Source organism: Mytilus galloprovincialis, chromosome 2 (genome assembly GCF_965363235.1).
Source record: "Mytilus galloprovincialis chromosome 2, xbMytGall1.hap1.1, whole genome shotgun sequence".
In the NCBI taxonomy this organism is placed as follows: domain Eukaryota; kingdom Metazoa; phylum Mollusca; class Bivalvia; order Mytilida; family Mytilidae; genus Mytilus; species Mytilus galloprovincialis.
Genome location: NC_134839.1, coordinates 34,894,490 through 34,921,564, shown reverse-complemented (window position 1 = coordinate 34,921,564; position 27,075 = coordinate 34,894,490). Strand labels below are relative to the sequence as shown.

The 27,075-nt window shown below is 32.5% G+C and overlaps 2 protein-coding genes across 3 annotated transcripts; one reads left to right on the top strand and one right to left on the bottom strand.

Annotated features, from left to right (window-relative positions):
* Positions 1–335: 335 nt before the first annotated feature.
* LOC143063459 (prefoldin subunit 6-like) lies at positions 336–9,371 on the bottom strand. 2 transcript variants are annotated; one of them, XM_076235628.1, is made up of 5 exons: positions 9,227–9,371; positions 3,560–3,630; positions 1,231–1,355; positions 423–547; positions 336–392 (listed from the first exon to the last, which is right to left on the bottom strand). In XM_076235628.1, the coding sequence occupies exons 1-4, from the start codon at positions 9,285–9,287 to the stop codon at positions 427–429; spliced, it is 378 nt and encodes a 125-aa protein (XP_076091743.1). In that variant the 5' UTR covers positions 9,288–9,371; the 3' UTR covers positions 336–392; positions 423–426. The 2 variants fall into 2 exon arrangements, with proteins under 2 accessions (XP_076091743.1, XP_076091742.1); XM_076235627.1 differs by having other exon boundaries at positions 336–547.
* LOC143063458 (surfeit locus protein 1-like) lies at positions 9,355–27,075 on the top strand. Its single transcript, XM_076235626.1, has 9 exons — positions 9,355–9,471; positions 14,331–14,456; positions 15,604–15,725; positions 16,642–16,839; positions 18,017–18,095; positions 20,052–20,099; positions 21,852–21,966; positions 22,874–22,955; positions 26,920–27,075. Exons 1-9 carry the CDS (start codon positions 9,448–9,450, stop codon positions 27,023–27,025), a joined length of 900 nt encoding a protein of 299 aa, XP_076091741.1. The 5' UTR covers positions 9,355–9,447; the 3' UTR covers positions 27,026–27,075.

Below are 27,075 nucleotides of genomic sequence, written 5' to 3'. Positions count from 1 at the left end.
GGACCAAAACTCCCAAAATCAATTCCAAACTTCCTTTTGTGGTCATAGACCTTATGTTAAAATTTCATAGATTTCTGTTTACTTATACTAAAATTATTGTGCGAAAACCAAGAAAAATGCTTATTTGGGCTCTTTTTGGCCCCCAATTCCTAAACTGTCAAGACCAAAACACCCAAAATCAATCCCAACCGTCCTTTTTTAGTCATAAACCTTGTTTTTTTTTCTATTTACTTTTACTAAAGTTAGACTGCGCAAACCAAATGTCTTCCGACGCCGACGTGATACCAATATACAACCAAAATTTTTTTAATTTTTGCGGTCATATGAAAACAACATTCAGATCAGAGATTTTTAATAAATGTTTATGGATGTTATCTTACAAAAGCCTGACAAAGTTTATTAATCAGCAGCCGCCTGACAAAGAGTTTATTTAGCAGCAGCCGCCTTAACTTGAGCCTGTTGAAACTGTTGTTGTAATTTAGTAATTCCTTCTTTACATGTGTCTTGTTTCTTTTCTAAATCTTTGATCGATTCTTCATGTCTTTTTCTGAAATATATATAATATCATTTTTAAATCCAGCATGTAACCTCATCATTGCAAATCAGCAGTCAGACATGGTTTGCTATAGCTAGTTAATTAGTAAATAAAAATTTACAAAGATATCATTATTACCGATGCATCAATGCATTGCTCATACATCAACAATAACAGAAAATTGGAGTACAGACTGAATTATAATACATTGTATTGAAGATTGTGAATCCTGTCCAATGGTGAATTTTGGTCAAAGCCATGACTGAAGGTACATGGCTAAACAATCTCCATGGAGATGAGATGTACCAATGCTAATACATTTTGTACATCTACATATCAAATACGTTTACCTACATGTACCACAAGTCATGATAGTGGTTCCCCTTTAACTGACGCGACCTAATCAGAAACTAATACATGTAAACTAGGTCAAAGCTTTAAAGTCAACTAAGGGGAGGTGGTCAAGTACTCTTCATGGTAATAAAATGCACCAAATTTAATAAAATGCATACCAAAAATCATTGACCTACCACTAAATGGTTACCCTTAAACATGATAAACTGCTGCCAAAACCAGCATACCTATGTCTCATTTTTTGACTTCATGAATGTCCAGAGAAATACAAAACCTTACATTTTTTAGTTGTTGAAATTTCAATTAGGCGGCATTTGTTTATTAATATGATGCATACTTACACAAGATCAGCAATATAGTCTATTCTTTTTTGTACATTTGACTTTGACTCATCTAAATTTTGTTTGACTAGAACAGGTCCAATCATTTTATAAACACTAGCATCTTTTTCTAATCTGTCAAGCTCCTAAAATAAATAACTTAGAATAAGTTCATTTTCCCCCAGTATTAGTAACATATCCTGATACTCAAAAATGTATACTTTTGTGTTTAAAGTAACATCCTGTGCAGCAAAACAAATCACATTTACATGATTCTGACTAGATATAATTAAATATATTTATACAAACAGACACTAGTATTAAATATCAAAACATATTCGATTTTTTTCCCTGAGAGAATAAAAAATCTCTAGACTAGCAGTTGAAACTACTCTGAAAGCTATATCTTATTTTTCTATGTGAGTACATTGTAGGTTGGCTGATAATAATCAAAACTATACATGTAGAAATGTATGGGATGTCATCATGGTCATTAGGTAAATAGTATTGTCGAATAGAACTCTTTTGTCTACAGTTACTTAAGTTGATGTTGATTTATTGTTTAAAAGATCTTATGTACTCCACAAATGCAAGGCTTTATATGATGAATTGAAGCTCATGCTTAATCATTATGAAGCTTTGAGCAGTCCTGGTCAAGTTCTATTTTCATTAATCCAATACTACCCACAACTTCTATGCAGAATAGCGATTGTATTAACTACATATTAAGCATGTTAAGAAGATGAAAATCTTCTTGATATGGGTGAGTTGACAAAGTCTGAAATTGAGGATTGTTTCATTTTCTCTGGTGTCTAAGAAAAATTTAATGGAGTGTTTTAATTCATCTGTCAAATTAATAAGCATGATTTACTTCCATTAAAAATCAAAGAGCAGATTGCCCTTAGGGATTTGATTGCCATTGTTTTCATTGATACATGTATTAGTATTATTTTCAAAAATAAATCAACTGCACGTGTAAAAAACTTGTAAAATGTAATTTACGTAATCTGAATGGTTATTCAACTTTAAAAATAGCCAAATGGCAATCCTTGATACAAGTGTTTGAACAATATACTTATTGTCTTTTATTTTTGTACTACAAAATGTATTAATTCCAAGTTGACTTTCCACAGCAGTCACTGAGAGTGAGAGAAGGTATTTCACTTCATACCTTATCACCTATTTTCCTACGTGAAATCTAGGTGGAATCCCTATTCTAACTCTTTAAATATTTAATTTCCTTTGGGTCAGTGGGCATGACTCCTTTCTGTACACATTCCTCTGTTTAAATTGCGATCGGTTTTAATATAATACGACGTCTATCGTCAGAACAAGTTAATTTTTACTAGACGTATCGTCCTTTGACTTAAGTTACTTACAGAAGGGAGACAACTCGAAGCGATAATATTGAAGACTCCATTTTGGCTGAAGGGGTGTTCTAGTTACACCTTTACCTTGTGAACTACATTTATTTTAATTTAAATGATGCATATGATTTAAAATTATGCAACAACTATAACCCTCATACGCAGACAGACATAGAAAGGATCTCATGAGTTTCAATTTAATCAATGAAGTGGGGAATCCAGAGCAACCTTTCAATCTGATACCACTTCAAGAAAACAATACACATGGGCATAATTACATATACAAACCCTAGACTTGTGATTTGTAGCAAGGACGTATATTAAATGTTAATTAAACGACAGTTAAGAGTACAATATCAAATATCAGGTTCATAACGGTGACATACATGTATATGAAAACTCCACTTCAGTTCTTATATGACAGAAATAGATTTAACGATCAGAATTCAGAGACTCTCTCATGTTATCAAAACTGGGGAATTCCCTCAGACGTGTTTCTAAATTTATAAAAACACTAAATATAAATACTAAATAATTCTCATTTTCCATGTTGTTAAAAACATGCATACAAGCTTTAAAAAGTCAAAGGAAATATCGACACATGAAGATTGTGAGAAGAACATTGTAGGACAGTTGTTGAAATTCAATCCTTTTGTTTTTAATACCATTTAAAGCAAGACAATCTCAAGAATCTGAGATGTTCCTTGATGTTTAGAATCAAACGGTTGACGTGAGGTCATGGCACTGAGTCAATGGTAAACATTTTTTTTGTAAGTCTACAGATTGCTTAAAAGCAATCGAATCCCAAAAAAAATCAAGATTTCAATATACTTTTTCATGTTTATATCAAAATTGAAAAAAACTATGATTAACTGGTAAGCATTTTGGGTATTGGATATTCGGTCATTCTGACCATTAAACAGATAAGCAGTTGACAACATGCCGTGGACAACACAAGTAAACATTTACAATATTTATGATACCTCTTTCACTAAAGTGTTTTCTGTCAACTGTCCTTCAAGTTGTTGTCTTTGTGAAATATGTTTCTGCAAGTCTAGAAAACAATAAAGTATCTTAATTAATCATGTTAATATATATATATATATATCATCATTGATCATTGGGGGATCCAGGAGGGGGGGTTCCGGGGGTTGGTCTTGGAACCCCACTTTGTCCTGGGTTTGGACCCCCCCTTTGTAAAATGGCTGGATCCGCCCCTATATATATATGTAGTTTAAATGAATATTTATAATTTTATTCTATTACAGCTCTTCTATAAAAGCATGCAGAGCAAACTATTGATCAACTTGCTTGCTATGTTTGTTTGGATGTTTGTAAACAACAGGTCGGTAGTCTGTTTACTATATACATGTACAGTACTAGAATTTCATTGGACAATAAACATTAACTTCAATTCATGTCTAATCAAATCCCAGTATATATTGAAACTCCGCCCTACCTATTGTATGCAAACATCCAAGCAAACATAGCAAGCAAGTTGACCAATTTTTTGTTTTGCTTGCTTTTATAGAAGAGCTGTAATGATATTTTAAAACACTGTTTAGTCTGTTTATATATATATATATAAAGCTTCATTTTTATGAAGCCCAGGTTGTCGTGTGGTCTAGTGCGCCGGATACAGTGCAGGCCATTTGGTGTCAGGATATCTCAGTAGTTTCTAAATTTATAAAAAAACTAACTATAAATACTGCTTAATTCTGATATTCCGTGTTGTGAAAAACACGCATATAAGTCAGGGAAATATCAAACATGAAGATTATGAGAAGAACATTATAGGGCAGTTGTTTAAATTCAATTCTTTTGTTTGTATTTACCTTTTAAAGCAAGACAATCATAAGAATCTGAGATGTTCCTCAATGTTTAGAATAAAACGGTTGACATGAGGGCATGGCAATCATATCCCAAAAACCTTAATTACTCTAAAATAAAATTTGGAATCACCACCAAAAAGTATACAGATCTTAAGATTAATATAACTAAGAAGTGTGTACAGTTTTAATCAAAAATCATAAATCGTTTTTGAGATATAGTGCTACATGTGAAACCCCCCTTTTTTAACGGTATCAGGTCCGTTCGCGCCCAATATAGTTTCGCACCCTACACCTTCACACCTCACATTTTCGCCCCCCACGTCCGTTCGCACCCTACATGTTCGCGCCCAATTTTTAATAAAATTTAAGTTAAATTGTTAGAAATTATTCATATGAATATAACAAATAATTGTATTCTATTTGAATAAAATTTGAGAATTTATTGAATAGATTTTTTTTTTTATCAATCTGATGATTAATTATCAAATGTTGATTATGTATGATTATTGCTAATTGGTATTTATAAACAGCCTAATTTGGTGTTATTGTTTACTGTTGTTTATAAATCATGATTGTTGTTTTAAATTGCTTTGATGTAAATACTTATAAATCAATTTTAGATAAAATAAAATTAATTTTAGCAATACACTTACCATGCATACCAGTTGTTCAACATGTTGTCAGATTCGCACTTAATTGACTAGAAACAGTGAAAAACAAATTATTTCAATACACTAACCAAAACACGATTAAGAATTATTCAACACACAAATGAAATAATTGTTGCCAGAATAACATAATCCGACTTAAAAACAAGGACTTTTTTTTTTATAAACTTGTCATGACATGACACAAAAAAACTTGTCAGTATCTCGAATTATTTAGAAACAATGGCATATATATTTATACCAATACACCTCCAAAAAATCAGTAAAATTAGGTGCGAACATGTGGCCATGGGGTGCGAACAAACTTTTCGCAAAATTTGGGTGCGAACATGTGGGGTGCGAAAGTGAATGCGGGCGAATGTGGAAGGGTGCGAACATGATTGGGCGCGAACAGACCCGGATTCGCGCTACATGTGAAACCCCCCTTTTTAACAAAAAACTCAATTACTCTGAAATAAAATTTTGAATCATCATCAAAAAGTATACAGATCATTAATATAATGAAGAAGTGTGTAAAGTTTTAAGAGCAATTATCATAAATCATTTTTGCGATACCGCGCATCATTAAATTTTATTCTGCCCAACAACAAGTGAAAAAACACATGGCTGAAACGACCAAGACCGAAACCTCTTGTTTCCACAAATACCATTGCTCGGCCAAGGACACAAGCTTTTGTTTCTAAACATAGGCATTGCGACGTCGATGATCTATCATATAAGGATAGTATACCTTCCAATTTATTAACAAGTGTGTCTGTGACCATGGATATAAAAACATGACTTCACAGTATGACATACCTGGACATATAAACGATAGAGATGGACTCTTATTAAATTATCTCAGTATGTAGGTACGGAAAGTGATTTTTTTTAAATTAACTGATCTAAGAAAACTTTACCTCATTTTAAAGGCATTGTGAAGACATTTTCAAAACAGTTTCACTTTTATCAATACACATAAAAACAACGAAGAAATAGCAAATTTTCAAAATGGAAATTTTTTACTACTCTGGAAAAACTGTTTCCTCTCTTTAAAAAATAATAAAATATATTTTTTTAATCATTTGGGTAATAGCTTTTGTTTATTTTGCTTCTTTTACATCTTGTTAGTCAATTTCAATCCTCCATATTAAGTTTTTTGGTCAAAATAGAAGCTTAAAGCATGAAAATGTCAACCACTCTCATGAAATTCTATCGTCCAAAGTCACATAACATGACGATTTTTATATACTCCTTTTTTCAGAGCATCAGTTGGTATATTGAAAATGGAAAGTAAAACCTTATTAACATTTGAATGTAAAGAAACAAAATATGAAATATTACTCTTTATATACAAATGTATATGTTTGTGTATAAAAAAGAAGATGTGGTATGATTGCCAATGAGACAACTCTCCACAAGAGACCAAATGATACAGAAATTAACAACTATAGGTCACCGTATAGCCTTCTACAATGGGCAAAGCCCATACCGCATAGTCAGCTATAAAAGGCCCCGAAATGACAAATGTAAAACAATTCAAACGAGAAAACTAACGGCCTAATTTATGTACAAAAAATGAACGAAAAACAAATATTTAACACATCTACAAACGAAAACCACTGAATTACAGGCTCCTGACTTTGGACAGGCACATACATACAGAATGTGGTGGGGTTAAACATGTTAGCAGGCCCCCCCCTGACCTGTGACAGTACAACATAAGAACGAACTATAAAAATCAGTTGTACCATGAGAGACAAGAAAAGTTTTGAAATATGTCATCTGTCTTTGTATTGTCATGATAGTTTTAGAGTGTTCCCTTTTCATTAACATTTAATGAAATATTCTTCTTCTTATATAGCATGTATAGTGAATGCTTATAAATAAAGATAAACAACAACCTTTTAAAAATTATTCTACTGGACTAAAATACCTGTTGCACTGATGAACAATGAAAATAATATAACATTATTCTTATTCCAGAAATTTCAAACAAATAATTATGTCAGATCACTGTATTACAATACTTGTATGTATAAAAGTAAAGTAAATTCATATCTGTATATCAGTTACAATATTTATACAGTGAAATCTGTAAACCAATCTCATTCAGGACTGAAGTTCAAAATGCATTGAATGTGAATAGCATTCGAAGTGAACTGCCGCTACTGTATGGATTCCTATGTATGTTTTTAGTTGAACATGTTGAAAATACATATATTGATTGTTGTTAAAACCACATAATTCAGTATCATTACTATCTCGTGTGCAATGACAAGTGGTTGAACTATCTTTAAATCGCAATAAACTAGCTGTATAATGCAATAAGAAACGCTTTCGGGTCGATCCGGCCCCACGTCGATCCGGCCCAAGTCGATCCGTCCCATGTCGATCCGGCCCCACGTCGATCCGGCCCATATGTAAAGTCGATCCGGCCCCAATAAAAAATATATTTATAAGGAATAAAAATAAAGATGTAATTCATAAATGTTTATGATTTTTATTATAATGTAAAAGGTGTACGGTAAATAAAAAAAAGAGGCCTTTGAAAAATATTTTCTTTAGTGAGTATAAAACAACTAGGTTGATTATGTTTTTAGTACAAGTTTTCAAGATTATTGGGTATAATTATATTAAAACGTATATAAAGAATTCAAACATCAACATTAATCAGCAGTATTTAGCATTTTCTTTCAATTGACTGTGATCCTAACAAGTCTTTTATCTTGTGTAATAACAAATAGTTACATACACAACGATACGACAAGCCAATTCCCAAGCTGATACATAACCACAAATATTGTTTTTCTTTAAAGTTCTTAAAATTTCTCAAATTGAGAAATGTTGTTTGATTTGTCGATTTTGTAAATACATGTACAGTTAATTATTATTATATACACCAAACAAAAGATCAAACTATAAAGAACTTGTTGATTACGTAACTTTAATTAATCAGGATTTGATTGAATTAAGTGATTACGAACTTGGCATTACCTTAGTTCACAATCATCAGACAATTGTTGAATAAACAAACCAATTCTAGACTAATGATTTGGTTACACAAGACATTATGACAATGTTATGATGAGTAAAACATGGAAAATATCTATACTTTTTAAAATATGTTAGAGCTGAGGGGGGAGGGGTGTAGGGGGTCCTGATCCCAAAATCACGGGCTTAAAAACACGAAATCCCGAGGTCCCGAAATTCGAAAAAAAATTCCCAGATCCCGAAAGGGTCAATCCCGAAATCCTGAGCTTAAAAACACCCGATCCCGGAGTCCAGATAAAGGTCCTATCCCCCCTCAGAGCTGCTATACAAAGAGACACAATAACACTCAGTTTCGTATAGATTAAAAATAGTTCTTTAACTAGTATATACTCCAAATTTATACTTCACTTACCTGTTGTCATCCATCATCGACACTTTTCGCAAATTCCGTTTATACTGTTCAAATTTGTCACAAATTCCTCCATACAGTGAATATAGTTTATTCATATTTTATTATGGGGCCGGATCGACTTGGGGACGGATCGACGTGGGCCGGATCGACTTGGGCCGGATCGACTTTGGGCCGGATTGATTTGGGGCCGGATCGGTTTGGGGCCGGAACGACCGGATACCTAAAAAACTATCACTGCTGATTTCCAATCAAAAGTAAACCAAAAGTTGTCCATGCAAGGGAAATAACTCTGTATACACAAAAAGAAGGGTTATTTATCATGTTTATAAAAAATAATTTTGATATGAACACAGCTATCTAGATTTATTTATTGGACCTAATTATTTAATTAATATATTAAACTTAATAAAAAAGTACATTTTATGGCTGTATAACGTTCCTTTGTATTTTTTTGAAACGAATGTAACTTTCAAACCCTTGTTTGTACCTCAAATATTTCATCGTATTCCCGAAAATTATAATATACAGAATCATGAATATTCATATAATATCTATCAAAAGCAATCAGAACCTTCTGAGACTTAACAAGTTAATAATAGAAGGCCGTAATCGGAGGTCACCCAAAGATTTTATTTTTACACACATCTGGGAACAATTATTTAGGGTAATTTGGAGTTATCTCCCATTGGTTTGCCATACCTACAGTATGTTGGTATGTTGTTCCCAATTTTTATCGTCAACAAGATAATGTGTAATTAGTTTTACCTTTCTGGAATGCGTCATATTTTTCAATATCGCTCTGCAATCGTTTCTGAAGTTCAGCCATATTGAAACAGAATAGATTTGCTGACAAACTAATTTTGATTGGTCAATTTCTGAGCACTTGTCCAATCTAATTAACCGTTGCTACTTCTACAATTACTTTTAACATTAAACATGTTAAACTCACCTTCTTCAATGAGAGCTGCTAATGTTTGACTGACAAAATGAATTCATCAGGCATAAGAAAGGTTAAACAAATACGTTTATTTGAATAACTTCAAACTGTGTGTCAAAGCAAATAATGTTTTTCATTAAACTATCATTTGCAATAGTTGTCATATTTCAAAATAAATTATATATAGAAGAAGAAGAAGATGCTTTATTTCCATAAAATGGGCTCACAATGAGCATAATATAATATCATTGACATTGTAATATAATATTCTTTTACAAATATAATAAACAACACAAGTTACAAACACAAATAAGAAACAACAGTTATCACATATTAGTATATATATAAAACCTTTGTCTCAGGCACACCTCTGGAAAGTAACAAAAAAGAATACTGTGAGTAGGCTAAATATATCTAGCTGAACTGCAAGAGGCACCTAGGGACGATGCTATATGGCATGGTGGGTGCATATTAAAATGTGTTTCGGGACATTAATGATATGGTAAGATATTGTAAGAAGTTGCACATAAATGGTATGTCGTACTCGTGCCTGGTGCAGAGGAGTCAGTACTATTTAAAGTGACACAACTGCAAGAGGCACCAAGGGACAATGCTAATTGACATGCCAAAGTGCACAAATTACAAAAAAGATAAAATATTACCAGTTTAATAAAAAAAATAATAATATCGCAAACAAGAAGGTAATAGAACTTGTACGATGTGTCCTGTACCCCACCATGCCAACCTTGTGCCTAGTGCAGAAAGCCTGATTAAATATTTATCTTTAAAGTTATATTTTATCTTCATCAATTAACTCACAGACAGATATCAAAATATCAAGATTCTCTACATTAAGAAGCCATATCAGTTTTTGATTAGGAATTAAATGCTTAAAGTTTGGGCATAGTAAGTCAATAGTGGAATTCAAATAATTTCTCTTATCTTGTGATGATGTACATGTACATGAGAATAAAAAATGTTTTTCATCATCAACTTCATTTGAGGTGCACCTGAGACATATTCTGTCTTGTCGGAGAGTACCCTGATAGCGACCTTGTTCAATTCTTAGTCTGTGAGAAGAAATACGCAATCGAGTGAAATTTCTCCTCTGCTCAGGTGATTGTAATATAGTAAGGTATCTTTCAAGACCAAAATGAGTCTTAAAAGTGCTATAGCTACAAAGCTTCCCATCAGCACAATTGTGCATTTGGTTTCTCCACTGTATTTCATAGTGCTCATACAAAAACTTTTTAATTAAAATTTTGAATCTAAAGTTGCTTGCAAAGGTTAGACTGTCAACCCCATTAATTTTTTTTTGCAAATAGTTTAAAGATCCATACCAAGAGGGAATTTTTGATTCAAATATATATATATATATATACAAGATGTGGTATGTCAAAAATGTATGTCAGACTATCAGACTATGACTTATGTCATGAGTCAATGAGACAACTATCCACCCAAGGCTAAAGCAAGGATTTGTATAGTGAGACAAGTCACAATTTGTAAAATTAAACTTTAAAATAGCATCTGCATCTTCCTACTTTCTTAGCACCATGATGGGCAATTGTGTAACAGGTGTTAAGGTAGTCCAAATAATAGGATTTCCCATACTTTCATACTATTTACACCTCTTTCAAAGAAATCTGCCCCTATCCAATATGGCCGAACTAACCGTGGAGAGCCCTATTGTGACATCTTGAAGGCTATTTACTTTAGTGAGGGGGATAGGAATTTTATGGGGACTGGATTGGTGTTTTTAAGTTTGGGATTTCAGGATTGACCCTTTCTGGGAAGCTTTCATGTAATGTTGATCCGGTCCCACGTCGATCTGGCCCAATGTTGATCCGACCCATATTTACATGTTTTAAGTCGATCCGGCCCTTAAAGTCGATCTGGCCCCAATAAAAAAACATATTTATATTGAATAAAAATACATATATATATTAATTATAATTCATAAATGATTATGAATATTATTATAATGTAAAAGGTGTACCATAAAAAAAAAAGGCCTTTGACAAATATATGAGTATAAAACAACTAGGTTGATTATGTTTTCATTACAAGTTTTCAAGATTTTTGGGTATAATTATATCAAAAACGTATATATATTACAGAATTTAGGACAATCAACAGTCATCAACATTAATTAGCAGTATTAAATTATCAATTTCTTTCAATTGACTGTGATCTTAACAAGTCTTTCATCCTGTGTAATAACAAATAGTTACATTCACAACAGTACAATCCGATCCCCAAGATGAAACATACCAACTTTTTTTTTTTAATTCTTAAAACTTCTCAAATTGAGAAATGTTGAAATGTTGTTTGATTTGCTGCTAGCCAGGAGGACAAACAAAAGTATTAATATATTTTATAAATAAAGTTTCTTCAGACTGTTTTTCGTGTATTCGACAGTTCTCTAGTTCCGAGAATTTGTATGTATTATGTCGTTGTACAAAATAGGAGGATAAATATTTTGTACGTTTTTGATAGAAAAATACATTCAAATATATATATAGTGATATTCGTCACCGTCAACCTTCCTGTTACTAAAACCCCATACTTCGCACCCATACAACAAAATGGACTTGACACTTTTGTCAAAAAGATCTAGCTGAGCCTGACATTTTATGGAAAGCTGATACATCCTTTCCATTTTAAAACCTTCATACATATGGCTTTTAAGGCCTTATCGGATAAATGTTTTATGTCATTTTGGTATAGAATCCTCTGATGTTACCTGAAAAAAGATACAATTAATTATTATAAGACATAACACAAAACATGCAAAACAAAAGATCAATCTACAAAGACCTTGTTGATTTAATACGTAACTTTAGTCAATCAGGATTTGATTGAATTAAGACGGTGATTACAAGTGGCATTACCTTAGTTCACAATCATCAGACAATTGTTGAATAAACAAACCAATTAATTTATTATAACAGACTGATTAATGATTTGATTAAACAAGTCTTATGATGAGTTTTAAATCTAATAGGTTCAATTGGATTGAAATATTTATTTATCTCTTCTAAGTGTGATTTAAATAAATAAAAATCACCAAAACTTTCAAAGCTATCAAGGAAAATAACTTAATATTAATATGCTGAAGCTGCTTTCCATTTTCATTTTGACTTAAACTATTTCATCTTACTGGTACTCTAATATATTCATGCTTCACTTAACAATCCATGATTGATACTTTTTACAAATTCCATTTATACTAATTAAAAGTCTACATAGTTTATTCCTTATAATTTATTATGGGGCCGGATCGACATGGGCCGGATCGATTTGGGCCGGATTGACTTTGAGCCGGATTGCTTTTGGGCCGGATCGGGCTGGGGTCGGAACGACCAGATAACTTCTGGGAATTCTGTTTTCGAATTTCAGGATGTCAGAATTTTTAATTTTTTTTTTAAATATTTAAAGAAACCAAGGATTTGTATAGTAAGTCTTTGTCTTACTATACAAATCCTTGTAGAAACATTGAAAAGAAACATTAAACTTAATGTCCAAAGAGTCTATTGTAGAATTTGTGCAAACTGGAATCAGACATTTTGGTGAAATCTGGAACTATACTCTCTACTTCCTGAAAAGTTTTTGCCTACATTCTGTTAAAATTTGACATTTTAAAGCAAAATGATTTTCATCTTCTTCCTCCTTTTTACAGAGAGGACATAATCTGTTTTTTCCAAAGGTATTTACAGGGTCTACCCTGTTCAATATTTAGATAACTATTACTTATTCTTTTTTTTATGCCCCACCTACGATAGTAGAGGGGCATTATGTTTTCTGGTCTGTGCCTCTGTTCGTTCGTCCGTTCGTTCATTCGTTCGTTCGTTCGTTCGTTCGTTCGTTCGTTCGTCCGTCCGTCCCGCTTCAGGTTAAAGTTTTTGGTCAAGGTAGTTTTTGATGAAGCTGAAGTCCAATCAACTTGAAACTTAGTACACTGGTTGCTTATGATATGTTCTTTCTAATTTTAAAGCCAAATTAGACTTTTGACCCCAATTTCACGGTCCACTGAACATAGAAATGAAAGTGCGAGTTTCAGATTAAAGTTTTTAGTCAAGGTAGTTTTTGATGAAGCTGAAGTCCAATAAACTTGAAACTTAGTACACTTGTTGCTTATGATATGTTCTTTCTAATTTTAAAGCCAAATTAGACTTTTGACCCCAATTTCACGATCCACTGAACATAGAAATGAAAGTGTTAGTTTCAGGTTAAAGTTTTTGGTCAAGGTAGTTTTTGATGAATCTGAAGTCCAATCAACTTGAAACTTAGTACACTTGTTGCTTATAATATGATCTTTCTAATTTTAATGCCAAATTAGACTTTTGACCCCAATTTCATGGTCTACTGAACATAGAAAATGAAAGTGAGAGTTTCGGGTTAAAGTTTTTGGTCAAGGTAGTTTTTGATGAAGTTGAAGACCAAACAACTTGAAACTTAGAACACTTGTTGCTTATGGTATGATCTTTCTAAATTTATTGCAAATTTTGATTTTTTATCCAATTTCACGGTCCATTGGACATGGAAATTGATAGTGCGAGTGAGGCATCCGTGTACTTACCGGTAGGACACATTCTTGTTTATATATAAAATTTGATATCATGTATCAATCCAAATCTATTAATCAACTGTTAATAAAAAAAAAATTTTTAATTTTCTGTATGTTCTTAGTTCGGTTCCATTTTGATTATTTTGGTTGTTAAAAAGACTGTCTTTTCTGAAATCTGTATACCTTTCAGCTATATTTACTCTGTAAAAAAAAATGGATAAAATGTGTGATCTTTTAATTTGCATTTTTTCTTCTTAACACGCTTAAATAATGCATTACAAGATAGAGCTCTGTGTTGTTGGGCCTTCTGTAGCAATTTTCTGTAAACAAAAAATTATATGCCAAATTTATTTTATTTTCAGATGAAGAGGATAATGTCACAATGTTTGCGTCTGATGAGGTTACAGTCAACCAAACCTTTACAGAGACCAAGAATAGATCCATACATAAAAAGTGGACTATTTAATGAAGGAGGAATTATATTATTGGTACAGTAAAACATATTGTAAATGTTGTAGGCATGGAAATATCAGGGATGGAGTTGATTACTTAGAAATACAAAAGGAATGCACTTTTTCAATTGATTTTATATCTGTATGTAACTATTAAGCTTCCTCTATTTATTGTGACCTTCTCATCACAGGGTTTGAACTTACTGTCTTACATTAGCATGATTAGCAACATGACAGGTGCCACATGTGGAGCAGGATCTACTCATTCTTCTGGAGCACCTGAGATCACCCACCCTTCTTTAACATAACTGTCAACATTATTATTGTAGATGTAAAACTCTTTTTTTTGGTTATACAGTGTTTAGGATAACATGGTTTATTTATTAATTCTAATATGACATGCTTCTTTCACTTTATGAATAAACCTATGCTCTAAATCCAATAATTTGTTTTTGCACATGCGTATATTGACTACTGCAGAATAATGAATTTTATCAAATTGTCTTGCATTAAATATATTTCATTAATTCAAAACACTTACAAACTCTTAAATGATGCACATATTGTTACTAATTCATTTACTATGACTGAAATGTGAGGCATTCCCAAATTGACATATATTTGACTTAGATACGACAACCGTTCATGCTGGCTGTTCAAAAACTCCTCCCTTTGAAAAATCACAGTGTCAGCTGCTTGCTTCTTAAAAATAAATGGAGGTTCATGGAAGAGCCTACACAATCACTTTACCCTTATACTCATTGGACATAGAAATAACCTTAATTTTCCTAATCAGAATCGAAATGAATTTATGTAACTTAGTACATTGAGCAAAGGAATAAATATTCTAATGGGGATAGTTTCCATAGACTGATAAATGTATTTAATTATAAAATCAATATATTTTTTAAGGCAGGGTTGGTTTATGTACATAAGATTAAGGTGGGTGTTTGAAAAATGTTAAGCAGGTGCAATGACTGTGTGTTTAAAGATGCCAGGACCCAATAAGCATGGTCAGCCCATAAAACATTTAAATGTTGGTAGAAATCAGCATATATAATAAAAGAAATTTATTCCAATGATAGCTATGATATGAATCATATTATGTGTAGGAATGTTAACTTTCTTTAAATATCTCATTATTATATTGTTTAAAATGCATGTTGTTTCTTCATTTCTTCAGACTGTCCCTGTAGCAGCTTTCTGTCTTGGAGTATGGCAAATTCAGAGACGTATAGAAAAATTGGAGCTCATAAAAAGTTTAGAAGAAAAAACAGGAAATAACCCAGTTCCTCTTCCCAGCAAGTACGAATATTTATTTAGCTAGATCCTCTTCTTTGCAATTATGTACATAAAATCTGACATGCTTTAATGTATCAAATATTATGATGTGTTGTTCTTGTTTGTACACAATTTAAAATGACACTCAGAATACTAAGTTTACCTTTTTGAAAAATTGTCTTTGAATTCAGGGGCCTTGGTGGCCAAGTGGTCTAAGTAGTTACTTCTGAAATCACTATAGCCAGTCTACACTGTGGTTTTGAGTTCTCAGAAACCAAGTGACTTAAATTGATTTAAGTTACTATGAGTTAGAACCTTGATCATGAGCAGTTATTTAAACCTGTATTTCCTACCTACATATTGATTTAAGATACTATGAGTGAGAACCTTGATCATGAGCAGTTATTTAAACCTGTATTTTTACCTACAAAGACAAATGAAAGATCTAGAACATAATGTCTGACTGAAACTCAATTTTCTTTTTCAATAGGAGTTATTTCCCTTAGATAGAGATTTGTGGCTCCACGTCTTTCTTATATTGATCTCCCCCATATATTCTTTTTGTGCTTATGCAGCGTAAAGCAGTCACCAATCATTTAATATTGAGGTTGTTACTGTCTGTTAACCTCTAAATATCTTTTGGTTGATCGAAAAACATGTATTACAATTTTATCATCACACTGTGTGTCTATGCTTAATCCGATCACAATAATATTATTTCTATAAAGGACCTTTCTTTAAAAAAAAATAGAATGCCGCAAATAAAACACGCTTTCATTATAGAAAAACTAGTTTGAAATACACTTGCGTCCGAAACGTTACTTAATTATGTAAACAATGATTACACACATTTTCTGTAACGTCTCTTTATACCACACTTCAATTTATTAATAAATAAAAAAATCATTTAATTGGTTATGAATATATTTATCCTCTACAGATTAGATGACATTTATGACTTAGAATACCAGTGTGTAAAAGTTCGAGGTGTATTTGACCACTCTAAATCTATAGAGCTTGGACCTAGAACAAATATAAAAGATGCAATGTACTCTTCTGGTCATGGTGGTAGTCTATTATCCTCAGGTAGACAGACTGGTTTCTGGCTCATCACACCACTTAAATTGTCAGACAGAAAGTAAGTTTACAATTTAGGGTAACAGCTTAGTATCCTCAGGTAGACAGACTGGTTTCTGGCTCATTGTACCACTTAAATCAACAGACAGAAAGTAAGTTTTCAATTTATGGTAACAGTTTATTATCCTCAGGTAGACAGACTGGTTTCTGGCTCATCACACCACTTAAATTGGCAGACAGAAAGTAAGTTTACAATTTAGGATAGCAGTTTAGTATCCTCAGGTAGACAGACTGGTTTCTGGCTCAACACACCACTTAAATTGGCAGATAGAACGTAAGTTTTCTATTTTGGGTAACAGTTTAGTATCCTCAGGTAGATAATATAGAGAATAATTAGCAATGAAGGGTAACAGGAAGATTACATTCAAAATCATCATAACATTTTAGTTATAAAAAAGAGAAAAGGTAACCTCACTGTCCTATATTGGGTACCAGTATAGAACTTCTATATGAAATAAATCAATTTGAAATGTCAGAGTACAGTTTTAATATCCTTGGATTGTCCTTTGACAGGCATGGCTGTGTTTCAAATTCTTACAAAAGATATTTTTATTACAATTATTAAAAGTAATTTTTTTCATCATATAATAGAATTAATATTAAATGTGTAAAAAAGAAGTGGTGAGCATGAGCAATTTTACTTTCAGAAAAATGTCTCTGGAAAATTTTACTTCACTTTCAAGTTTGGAAGGATCCATTTATATAAAAGGATAAAAGGACACCCCAGCTCGTCTAAAATCAGCGAAATAAATGAACCAACAAAAAGAAAAAATTATTGGTCTTATTTGTTGGATTATACTTAGTTTTCACTTCCCTGAATTGAAATGTTATATCTCAGTCGAATTTAAACTCAAATCTATAATTACACTGAATTATTTGTATTTTTTTTATGTATGCATATTTTGAAAACAAATCTTACTGGGTTTTATTGTGTTGTTTTTTTGTTGCTTCTTTATTGATGAATACATTCTCAACATCTGCTGTTTTCACTTATGCTTTGATAGAAATATTCAATTTAAAAGCAATGCATCCAAGATGGCTTCCAATGGATGCTAAATTAAAAGCTCAGTTAGACATGTTAGATATTATTTATCAACCAAAAATTAAGCATAAAAATTCATCTAAAAATCAGAACTAAAATTCAACAAGTTTAGTAAAGATATATTTCTCTGTTATAGTGCCACAATTCTAGTCAATAGGGGATGGATACCAAAAAATAAAGATGAAAGAAAATTATACAAAAGACCAGAAACACAGGTAGATTTATATTTTTATACGACCGCAAAAATTGAAAATTTTTTGGTCGTATATTGGTATCACGTTGTCGTCGTCTTCATCGTCCGAATACTTTTAGTTTTCGCACTCTATCTTTAGTAAAAGTGAATAGAAATCTATGAAATTTTAATACAAGATTTATGACCACAAAAGGAAGGTTGGGATTGATTTTGGGAGTTTTGGTCCCAACATTTTAGGTATTAGGGGCCAAAAAGGGCCCAAATAAGCATTTTCTTGGTTTTCGCACTATAACTTTAATTTAAGTAAATAGAAATCTATGAAATTTGGACACAAGGTTTATGACCACAAAAGGAAGGTTGGGATTGATTTTGGGAGTTTTGGTCCCAACAGTTTAGGAATTAGGGGCCAAAAAAGGGCCCAAATAAGCATTATTCTTGGTTTTCGCACAATAACTTTAGTAGAAGTTAATAGAAATCAATGAAATTTAAACACAAGGTTTATGACCACAAAAGGAAGGTTGGGATTGATTTTGGGAGTTGAGGTTCCAACAGTTTAGGAATTATTGGCCCAAATAAGCATTATTCTTGGTTTTCGCACCATAACTTTAGTATAAGTAAATAGAAATCTATGAAATTTAAACACAAGGTTTATGACCATAAAAGGAAGGTTGAGTTTGATTTTGGGAGTTTTGGTCCCAACAGTTTAGGAATAAGGGGCCCAAAGGGTCCAAAATTGAACTTTGTTTGATTTTAACAAAAATTGAATCCTTGGGGTTCTTTGATATGCTGAATCTAAAAATGTACTTAGATTTTGGATTATTGGCCCAGTTTTCAAGTTGGTCCAATTCGGGGTTCAAAATTATTATATATTTAAGTATTGTGCAATAGCAAGAAATTTTCAATTGCACAGTATTCAGCAATAGCAAGAAATCTTCAATTGCACAGTATTGTGCAATAGCAAGAAATTTTCAATTTCACAGTATTGTGTAATAGCAAGAAATCTTCAATTGCACAGTATTGTGCAATAGCAAATATTTTCAATTGCACAGTATTGCGCAATAGCAAGAAATATCTAATTGCACAATATTGTGCAATAGCAAGAAATTTTCAATTGGCGTTATCTTTCTTTGTCCAGAATAGTAGTTGAATCAACTTAAATCATTGTTTTATACAATATACAATGTATATTCACTTTTACTACCAACTGATAAATTAAAACAATCTTTACCATTCAGTGATAACAAGCACTTTATTTTACATTATCGAAATGAGAGTAGTTATTGTTGCAAACTCCATTAGAAATTTGAATTGAGATCAGTTTTGGAAAAAGGGAAAGCGGGATGTGAAAAAAAATGGGGGTGGGGGGTTAAATTTTTCTCATTTCAGATTTCATAAATAGAAAGAAAATTTCTTCAAATATTTTTTTTGAGAGGATTAATATTCAACAGCATAGTGAATTGCTCAAAGGCAAACAAAATATTTTAAGTTCATTAGACTACATTCATTCTGTGTCAGAAACCTATGCTGTGTCAACTATTTAATCACAATCCAAATTTAGAGCTGAATCCAGCTTGAATGTTGTGTCCATACTTACCCCAACCGTTCAGGGTTCAACCTCTGCGGTCGTATAAAGCTGTGCCCTGCGGAGCATCTGGTTGATTTTCATTTGACTATTCCAACATTACCATTGGACAGAATTTAGATAAATATTGATTCAGTCTATTACACTTGTCTATTGATCAAGATATTTAACTTGAAATAGCTAACCTAGATAAGTGAGGGATTTTATCCCTGTGTTGAATACCCATTGGTGGCCTTCAGCTGTTTTCTAAACTTTGGTAGAGTTGTTGTCTCTTTGACACAATCTCCATTTCCATTCTCAATTTTAGATTAACAAATGTGTTAGAAGCATTGTGGCAACTATTCATGAAATGTTTTTTTTACAATATATTAAAACTTGTCCGACATTTTATTTCAGCCAGAAGGGGAGGTTGAAATAGTTGGAGTTGTCAGGACCGATGAAAGAGTAAGACTTTCTGTTTTATGTTAGATGTTAAAATTTAGTTGTAAAGGTTACTTTTTAAGTTCAAGGAAAACTTTTATTTTGTTATTCTAACAGAGATACCAGTGCATCCATGAGCACAGAACATTTGAAATCAACTTTTTTCCCATATGTGTACTGTTACATATATAAATGCAATTAATCATTATTTTGTGCATTTTTCCTTTGATCTTTTTTTGTGATAGTTTTTCATGAGTTCGAAAATTATCGCTAGAAACTAAGGAGGCACGTGGTGTTGCTAATGAAATTGACAATAAACAGATTATCATTGGTCATCTCAACTCCATTGCTTTTCTTGCTTTCGCCGCACCGGCTAAAGTGAGAAAATCAATCTCGTTGAGATGATCAACGATAACCTATAATTATCACACTTTTAGTGGTATCCTATTATTGTTCATTATTTGTTTCACATACTTTTCTGTTTGACATAAAGTAAATGCCCTGCGTAGAACAAATTATAATACCTCATAAACACTGGTGGCATTGATTAAGTGAAGACATCTAAACACAATTTATCAAAAGATCACACTGAAAATCTCCAACCTTAAAGAATATGTACAAAAACACACTAGAATGAAATTGAGAATGGAAATGGGGAATGTGTCAAAAAGACAACAACCCGACCATAGAACAGACAACAGCAGAAGGTCACCAATAGGTCTTCAATGCAGCGATGAAATTCCCGCACCCGGTGGCTTCCTTCATCTGGCACCTAAATAAGTATTTATACTAGTTCAGTGATAATGAATGCCATACTAAACTCCAAATTATACACAAGAAACTAAAATTAAGAATAATACAAGACTAACAAAGGCCCGGGGCTTCTGACTTGGGACAGGCCCAAAAATGTGGCGTGGTTAAACATGTTTATGAGACCTCAACTCTCCCCCTATACCTCTAGCCAATGTAGAAAAGTAAATGCATAACACTGTTTACATTCATATTTAGTAGTATTTGATTTCAAACCTTTATAAAGAATAAATTGCTATTTGTATACATGGGTGAGATCTCATAAACATGTTTAACCCTGCAGCATTTTTGCGGCTGCCCCAAGTCAGGAGCCTCTGGCCTTTATAAGTCTTGTATTATTTTAATTTTAGTTTCTTGTGTACAATTTGGAAATTAGTATGGCATTCATTATCACTGAACTAGTATATATTTGATTTGGGACCAGCTGAGGGGTGCCTCCGGGTGCGGGAATTTCTCGCTACATTTAAGACCTGTTGGTGACCTTCTGCTGTTGTTTTTTCTATGGTCGGGTTGTTGTCTCTTTGACACGTTCCCCATTTCCATTCTTAATTTTATGGAATATATATGTGGAAAGTAGTATTGTAAACACACATCAACTAACTAGAACAACTTCAAAAATACATTGCTGAAAATAGTGTTAAAAGGGCATACCAGGGTACTTCAAAAAATATATTGATCAGTCATTTGAACTGGGCGATAGTTTTGTGGTCCATTTCAGAGTAGCATCTGGAAGTTTACTTAAATTAGACCTCTTAGTTTTGTGGTCCATTTCAGAGTAGCATCGAAAGGTCATTTGAATTAGATCTCTTAGTTTTGTGGTCCATTTCAGAGTATCTGAAAGGTCATTTGAACTAGACCTTACTCATGGTCACCTTAGTTTAGTGTACCGTTTATATATATAAATAATTGTGATGAATGTATTAATGTTAACATGAATGATGCCTTATTTTGTCAACTTTCTTTCAGAAAAATAGTTTTACACCAAAAAATAATCCAGGACATAATCTGTGGTATTACAGAGATATTGAACAGATCGCCAAAAATCTTGGAACAGTCCCTGTTTATATTGATGCAAACTTAGGTATATTATCTTAACATTTTCTTTCACTTTTAACAATTAAAACATTGATAGTTTGGTCAGTTCCTGTTTTTATGCCCCACCTAGGGGCATTCTGTTTTTCGGTCTGTGGGTCTGTTTGTTCATTATTTGGTCTGTTTATTCGTTCATCTGCCCCACTTCAGGTTAAAGTTTTTGTTCAAGGTAGATTTGTTGAAGTCCAATCAACTTAAAGCTTAGTACACATGTCTCCTCTGATCCTATGAAACGATCTTTCTAATTTTAATGCCAAATTCAAGTTTTTGCCCCAATTTCACAGTCCACTGAACATAGGAAATGACAGCGAGGCAAAGTTTTTTAAAACTATTTTTATTTTTTAATTGATTCCTAATAATAATAATAAAATTGAGAATGGAAATGGGGAATGTGTCAAAGAGACAACAACCCGACCAAATAAAAAACCTATACAATTTGAGCTTGCCAAAGAAACAGTTACTATGATTAAACAAGAAGATTTTGAAAGAGAAAACATCACCAGCATGTTTTTATTAATAAAAACATTTCTAGTATAGGTAAGACAATTCAAGATACCCCGGTACCTCATATACAGCATTGCTAAGGGCTCGTCCATACAAATAAAGGTGTGAGGGTATGAAAGGAAGTATATGTTTTGTGTGTGGTTAATGTTTTATTTCCCTTTGATGAATGAAATGTTCTCACTGCTTTGGTTGTTGATTGATTCCCATCATACACTTTCATGTCTGATTTAACACCATTGACCTTGGCAAGATCACCTTCTGACCTTCTGATAAATCTTGTAGTTAAGAATCAAACATGTATTAATATTTTCATTCTTGTAAGTTTCTTGAAGTTGTAACCATTTATATTTTTACACAATATTGAATTTTTTGACTCTTTTGTTTATTTTTAGCCAGCACAGTAAGAGGTGGACCTATTGGAGGTCAAACAGTGGTCAAGCTACATAATGATCATGTATCATATATTTTTACATGGTGAGTCCAGTCTGATCTTTACTGGTCAACCTTTATTAAGGAAACTTGTTATAATTGTTTTAAGGAAATATTAGGCCTGTAAGTAGTCAAACTATAATCCGATAAGTTATTATCAGGTTTCATATTTTTAAAATTGGGAAGCAAATCATCTCCAAATTGTGGTCACATAGAAGTTAATCTTTTATTTCGGTGTATTTTAAACGACAACATAAACACATGTCATAAGAAGGAGACATGCACATGAGATTCAATATCCTTGACACATGTCATAAGAAGGAGACATTCACATGAGAGATAATTTATTCTTGACACATGTCATAAGAAGGAGACATGCACATGAGATACTTTTCCTTGACACATGTCATAAGAAGCAGATATTTACGTGAGATACCATATCATTGACACATGTCATAAGGAAACATTCACGTGAGATACTTTATCCTTGACACATGTCATAAGAAGGAGACATGCACATGAGATACTTTTATCCTTGACACATGTCATAAGAAGGAGACACTCAAATGAGATACTTTATTCTTAACACGTCATAAGAATGAGACATTCACATGAGATACCATATCATTGTCACATGTCATAAGAAGGAGACATGCACATGAAATACTTTATCCTTGACAAATATCATAAGAAGGAGACATGCACATGAGATACTTTTATCCTTGACACATGTCATAAGAAGGAGACATTCAAATGAGATACTTTATTCTTAACACATGTCATAAGAATGAGACATTCACATTTGATACCATATCATTGTCACATGTCATAAGAAAGAGACATGCACATGAAATACTTTATCCTTGACACATATCATAAGAAGGAGACATGCACATGAGATACTTTTATCCTTAACACATGTCATAAGAATGAGACATTCACATGAGATACCATATCCTTGTCACATTTCATAAGAACGAGACATGCATATGAGATACTATTCCTTGACACATGTCATAAGAAGGAAATATTTACATGAGATATATATGTCATAAAAAGGAGACATGCACATCAGATACTTTATTCACGTCATAAGAAGGAGACATGCACATGATATACCATATCCTTGACACATGTCATAAGGAGGAGACATGCACATGACATACTTTATCCTTGACATGTCATAAGAAGGAGACATGCACATGAGATACTTTTATCCTTGACACATGTCATAAGAAGGAGACACTCAAATGAGAAACTTTATTCTTAACACATGTCATAAGAATGAGACATTCACATGAGATACCATATCATTGTCACATGTCATCATAAGAAGGAGACATGCACATGAAATACTTTATCCTTGACAAATATCATAAGAAGGAGACATGCACATGAGATACTTTTATCCTTGACACATGTCATAAGAAGGAGACATTCACATGAGATACCATATCATTGTCACATGTCATAAGAAAGAGACATGCACATGAAATACTTTATCCTTGGCACATATCATAAGAAGGAGACATGCACATGAGATACTTTTAACCTTAACACATGTCATAAGAATGAGACATTCACATGAGATACCATATCCTTGTCACATTTCATAAGAACGAGACATGCATATGAGATACTTTTCCTTGACACATGTCATAAGACGGAAATATTCACATGAGATATATATGTCATAAAAAGGAGACATGCACATCAGATACTTTATTCACGTCATAAGAAGGAGACATTCACATGATATACCATATCCTTGACACATGTCATAAGGAGGAGACATGCACATGACATACTTTATCCTTGACATGTCATAAGAAGGAGACATGCACATGAGATACTTTTATCCTTGACACATGTCATAAGGAGACATGCACATGAGATACTTTTATCCTTGACACATGCACATGAGATACTTTATCCTTGACACATGTCATAAGAAGGAGACATGCAAATGATATATTTATCCTTGACACATGCACATGAGATACTTTATCCTTGACACATGTCATAAAAAGGAGACATGCACATGCGATACTTTTATCCTTGACACATGCACATGAGATACTTTATCCTTGACACATGTTATAAGAAGGAGACATGCACATGAGATACTTTTATCCTTGACACATGTTATAAGAATTAGACATTCATGTGAGATACTTTATCCTTGACACATGTTATAAGAAGGAACCATGCACATGAGATACTTTTATCCTTGACACATGTCATAAAAAGGAGACATTCAAATGAGATACTTTATTCTTAACACATGTCATAAAAAGGAAATATTCACATGAGATATATATGTCATTAAAAGGAGACATGCACATCAGATACTTTATTCTTGACACATGTTATAAGAAGACATTCATGTACATGAAATATTTTATCCTTGACACATGTTATAAGAAGGAGACATGCACACGAGATATTTTATCCTTGACCCATGTTATAAGAAGACATTCATGTGAGATACTTTATCCTTGACACATGTTATAAGGAGACATACACATGAGATACTTTTATCCTTGACACATGTCATAAAAAGAAAACATTCATGTGAGATAATTTATATGTCATAAAAAGGAGACATGCACATCAGATACTTTATTCTTGACACATGTTATAAGAAGACATTCATGTACATGAGATATTTTATCCTTGACCCATGTTATAAGAAGAAGACATTCATGTTAGATACTTTATCCTTGACACATGTTATAAGAAGGAGACATACACATGAGATACTTTTATCCTTGACACATGCACATGAGATACTTTATCCTTGACACATGTTATAAAAAGAAGGCATTCATGCGAGATACTTTATCCTTGACACATGTCATAAGAAGAAAACATTCATGTGAGATACTTTATCCTTGACACATGTTATAAGAAGGAGACATGCACATGAGATACTTTTATCCATAACACAAATTGTTCTATGTTTTAAGATAAGGTATTGATGTATTATTAAAACGTTTATTTGATCCTGGTCGATAACTAACTGTTGTAGATTACCTGCATGATATATCTTCATTTGTTAGGAATCAATATTCAAATCAACGTGATTAACCATAAAAAAATCTTCATTTATAAGTTGATCTTTTTTATGCCCCACCTACGATAGTAGAGGGGCATTATGTTTTCTGGTCTGTGCCTCCGTTTGTCCGTCCGTCCGTCCGTCTGTGCCTCCGTTCGTCTGTCCGGTTAAAGTTTTTGGTCGCGGTAGTTTTTGATGAAGCTGAAGTCCAATCAACTTCAAACTTAATACACATGTTCCCCATGATATGATCTTTCTAATTTTAATGCCAAATTATAGTTTTGACCCCAATTTCATGGTCCACTGGACATAGAAAATGATAGTGCAAAGGTCAGGTTAAAGTTTTTGGTCAAGGTAGTTTTTGATGAAGTTAAAGTTACATCAACTTGAAACTTAGTACACATGTTCCCTATGATATGATCTTTCCAATTTTAATTCCAAATTAAAGTTTTGACCCCAATTTCAAGGTCCACTGAACATAGAAAATGATAGTGGGAGTGGGGCATCCGTGTACTATGGACACATTCTTGTTTTATTATGCCTTCAACAGGAAATTTATTCCATTAAACCATTACACACATGTAGGTTTTAGTTTTTTAGTTTTTATAACCACCTTATTTATGTGTGATTATTAAGCTATCTATAAAGAAGGTATATTATGTAAAAAGGATAAAATAAATTATCAGAAATACTGGACAGTACAGCCAACCACACCAACAACTAACAACTTCGCTAGATTGTTTCAGAGAAAGAATGCATTTTAATCTACTATTGAAAAATTTAAACATGTACTTATAACAGAAGACATTTCTGTGGCGACTATATATAGGCATACAATTTATAAAAGAGATAAATATTTGAATTATCTTTTAGATGGTCAATATTAAGCCCTATAGACAAAATTTATGGAAATTTACCTTTGCACAATTAAGTTTTATAATTTATTTTCAGGTTTTCCCTCTGTGCAATAACTGGATTTCTGTGGTATAGAAAATTTGTGAGACCAGCCCCATCAAAGCTGTTACATGAGATATATAGGAGAGAGAAAGGACTTTGACTTTTATTATTTATTTATTGTTATAAATTTGAAGTAAACATGGTTTTATA

Bases quoted from the DNA above. Each gene is read 5' to 3' on its own strand.
- LOC143063459 (XM_076235627.1), bottom strand. From the start codon at position 9,287: ATGGCTGAACTTCAGAAACGATTGCAGAGCGATATTGAAAAATATGAC. The intron at 3,631-9,226 runs GTAAAACTAATT...ATTGTTTTCTAG, and splicing joins ATATGACGCATTCCAGAAAG to ACTTGCAGAAACATATTTCA. The intron at 1,356-3,559 runs GTATCATAAATA...TATTTATTTTAG, and splicing joins AAAACACTTTAGTGAAAGAG to GAGCTTGACAGATTAGAAAA.
- LOC143063458 (XM_076235626.1), top strand. From the start codon at position 9,448: ATGAATTCATCAGGCATAAGAAAG. The intron at 16,840-18,016 runs GTAAGTTTACAA...TCTCTGTTATAG, and splicing joins CTTAAATTGTCAGACAGAAA to TGCCACAATTCTAGTCAATA. The intron at 20,100-21,851 runs GTAAGACTTTCT...ACTTTCTTTCAG, and splicing joins TTGTCAGGACCGATGAAAGA to AAAAATAGTTTTACACCAAA.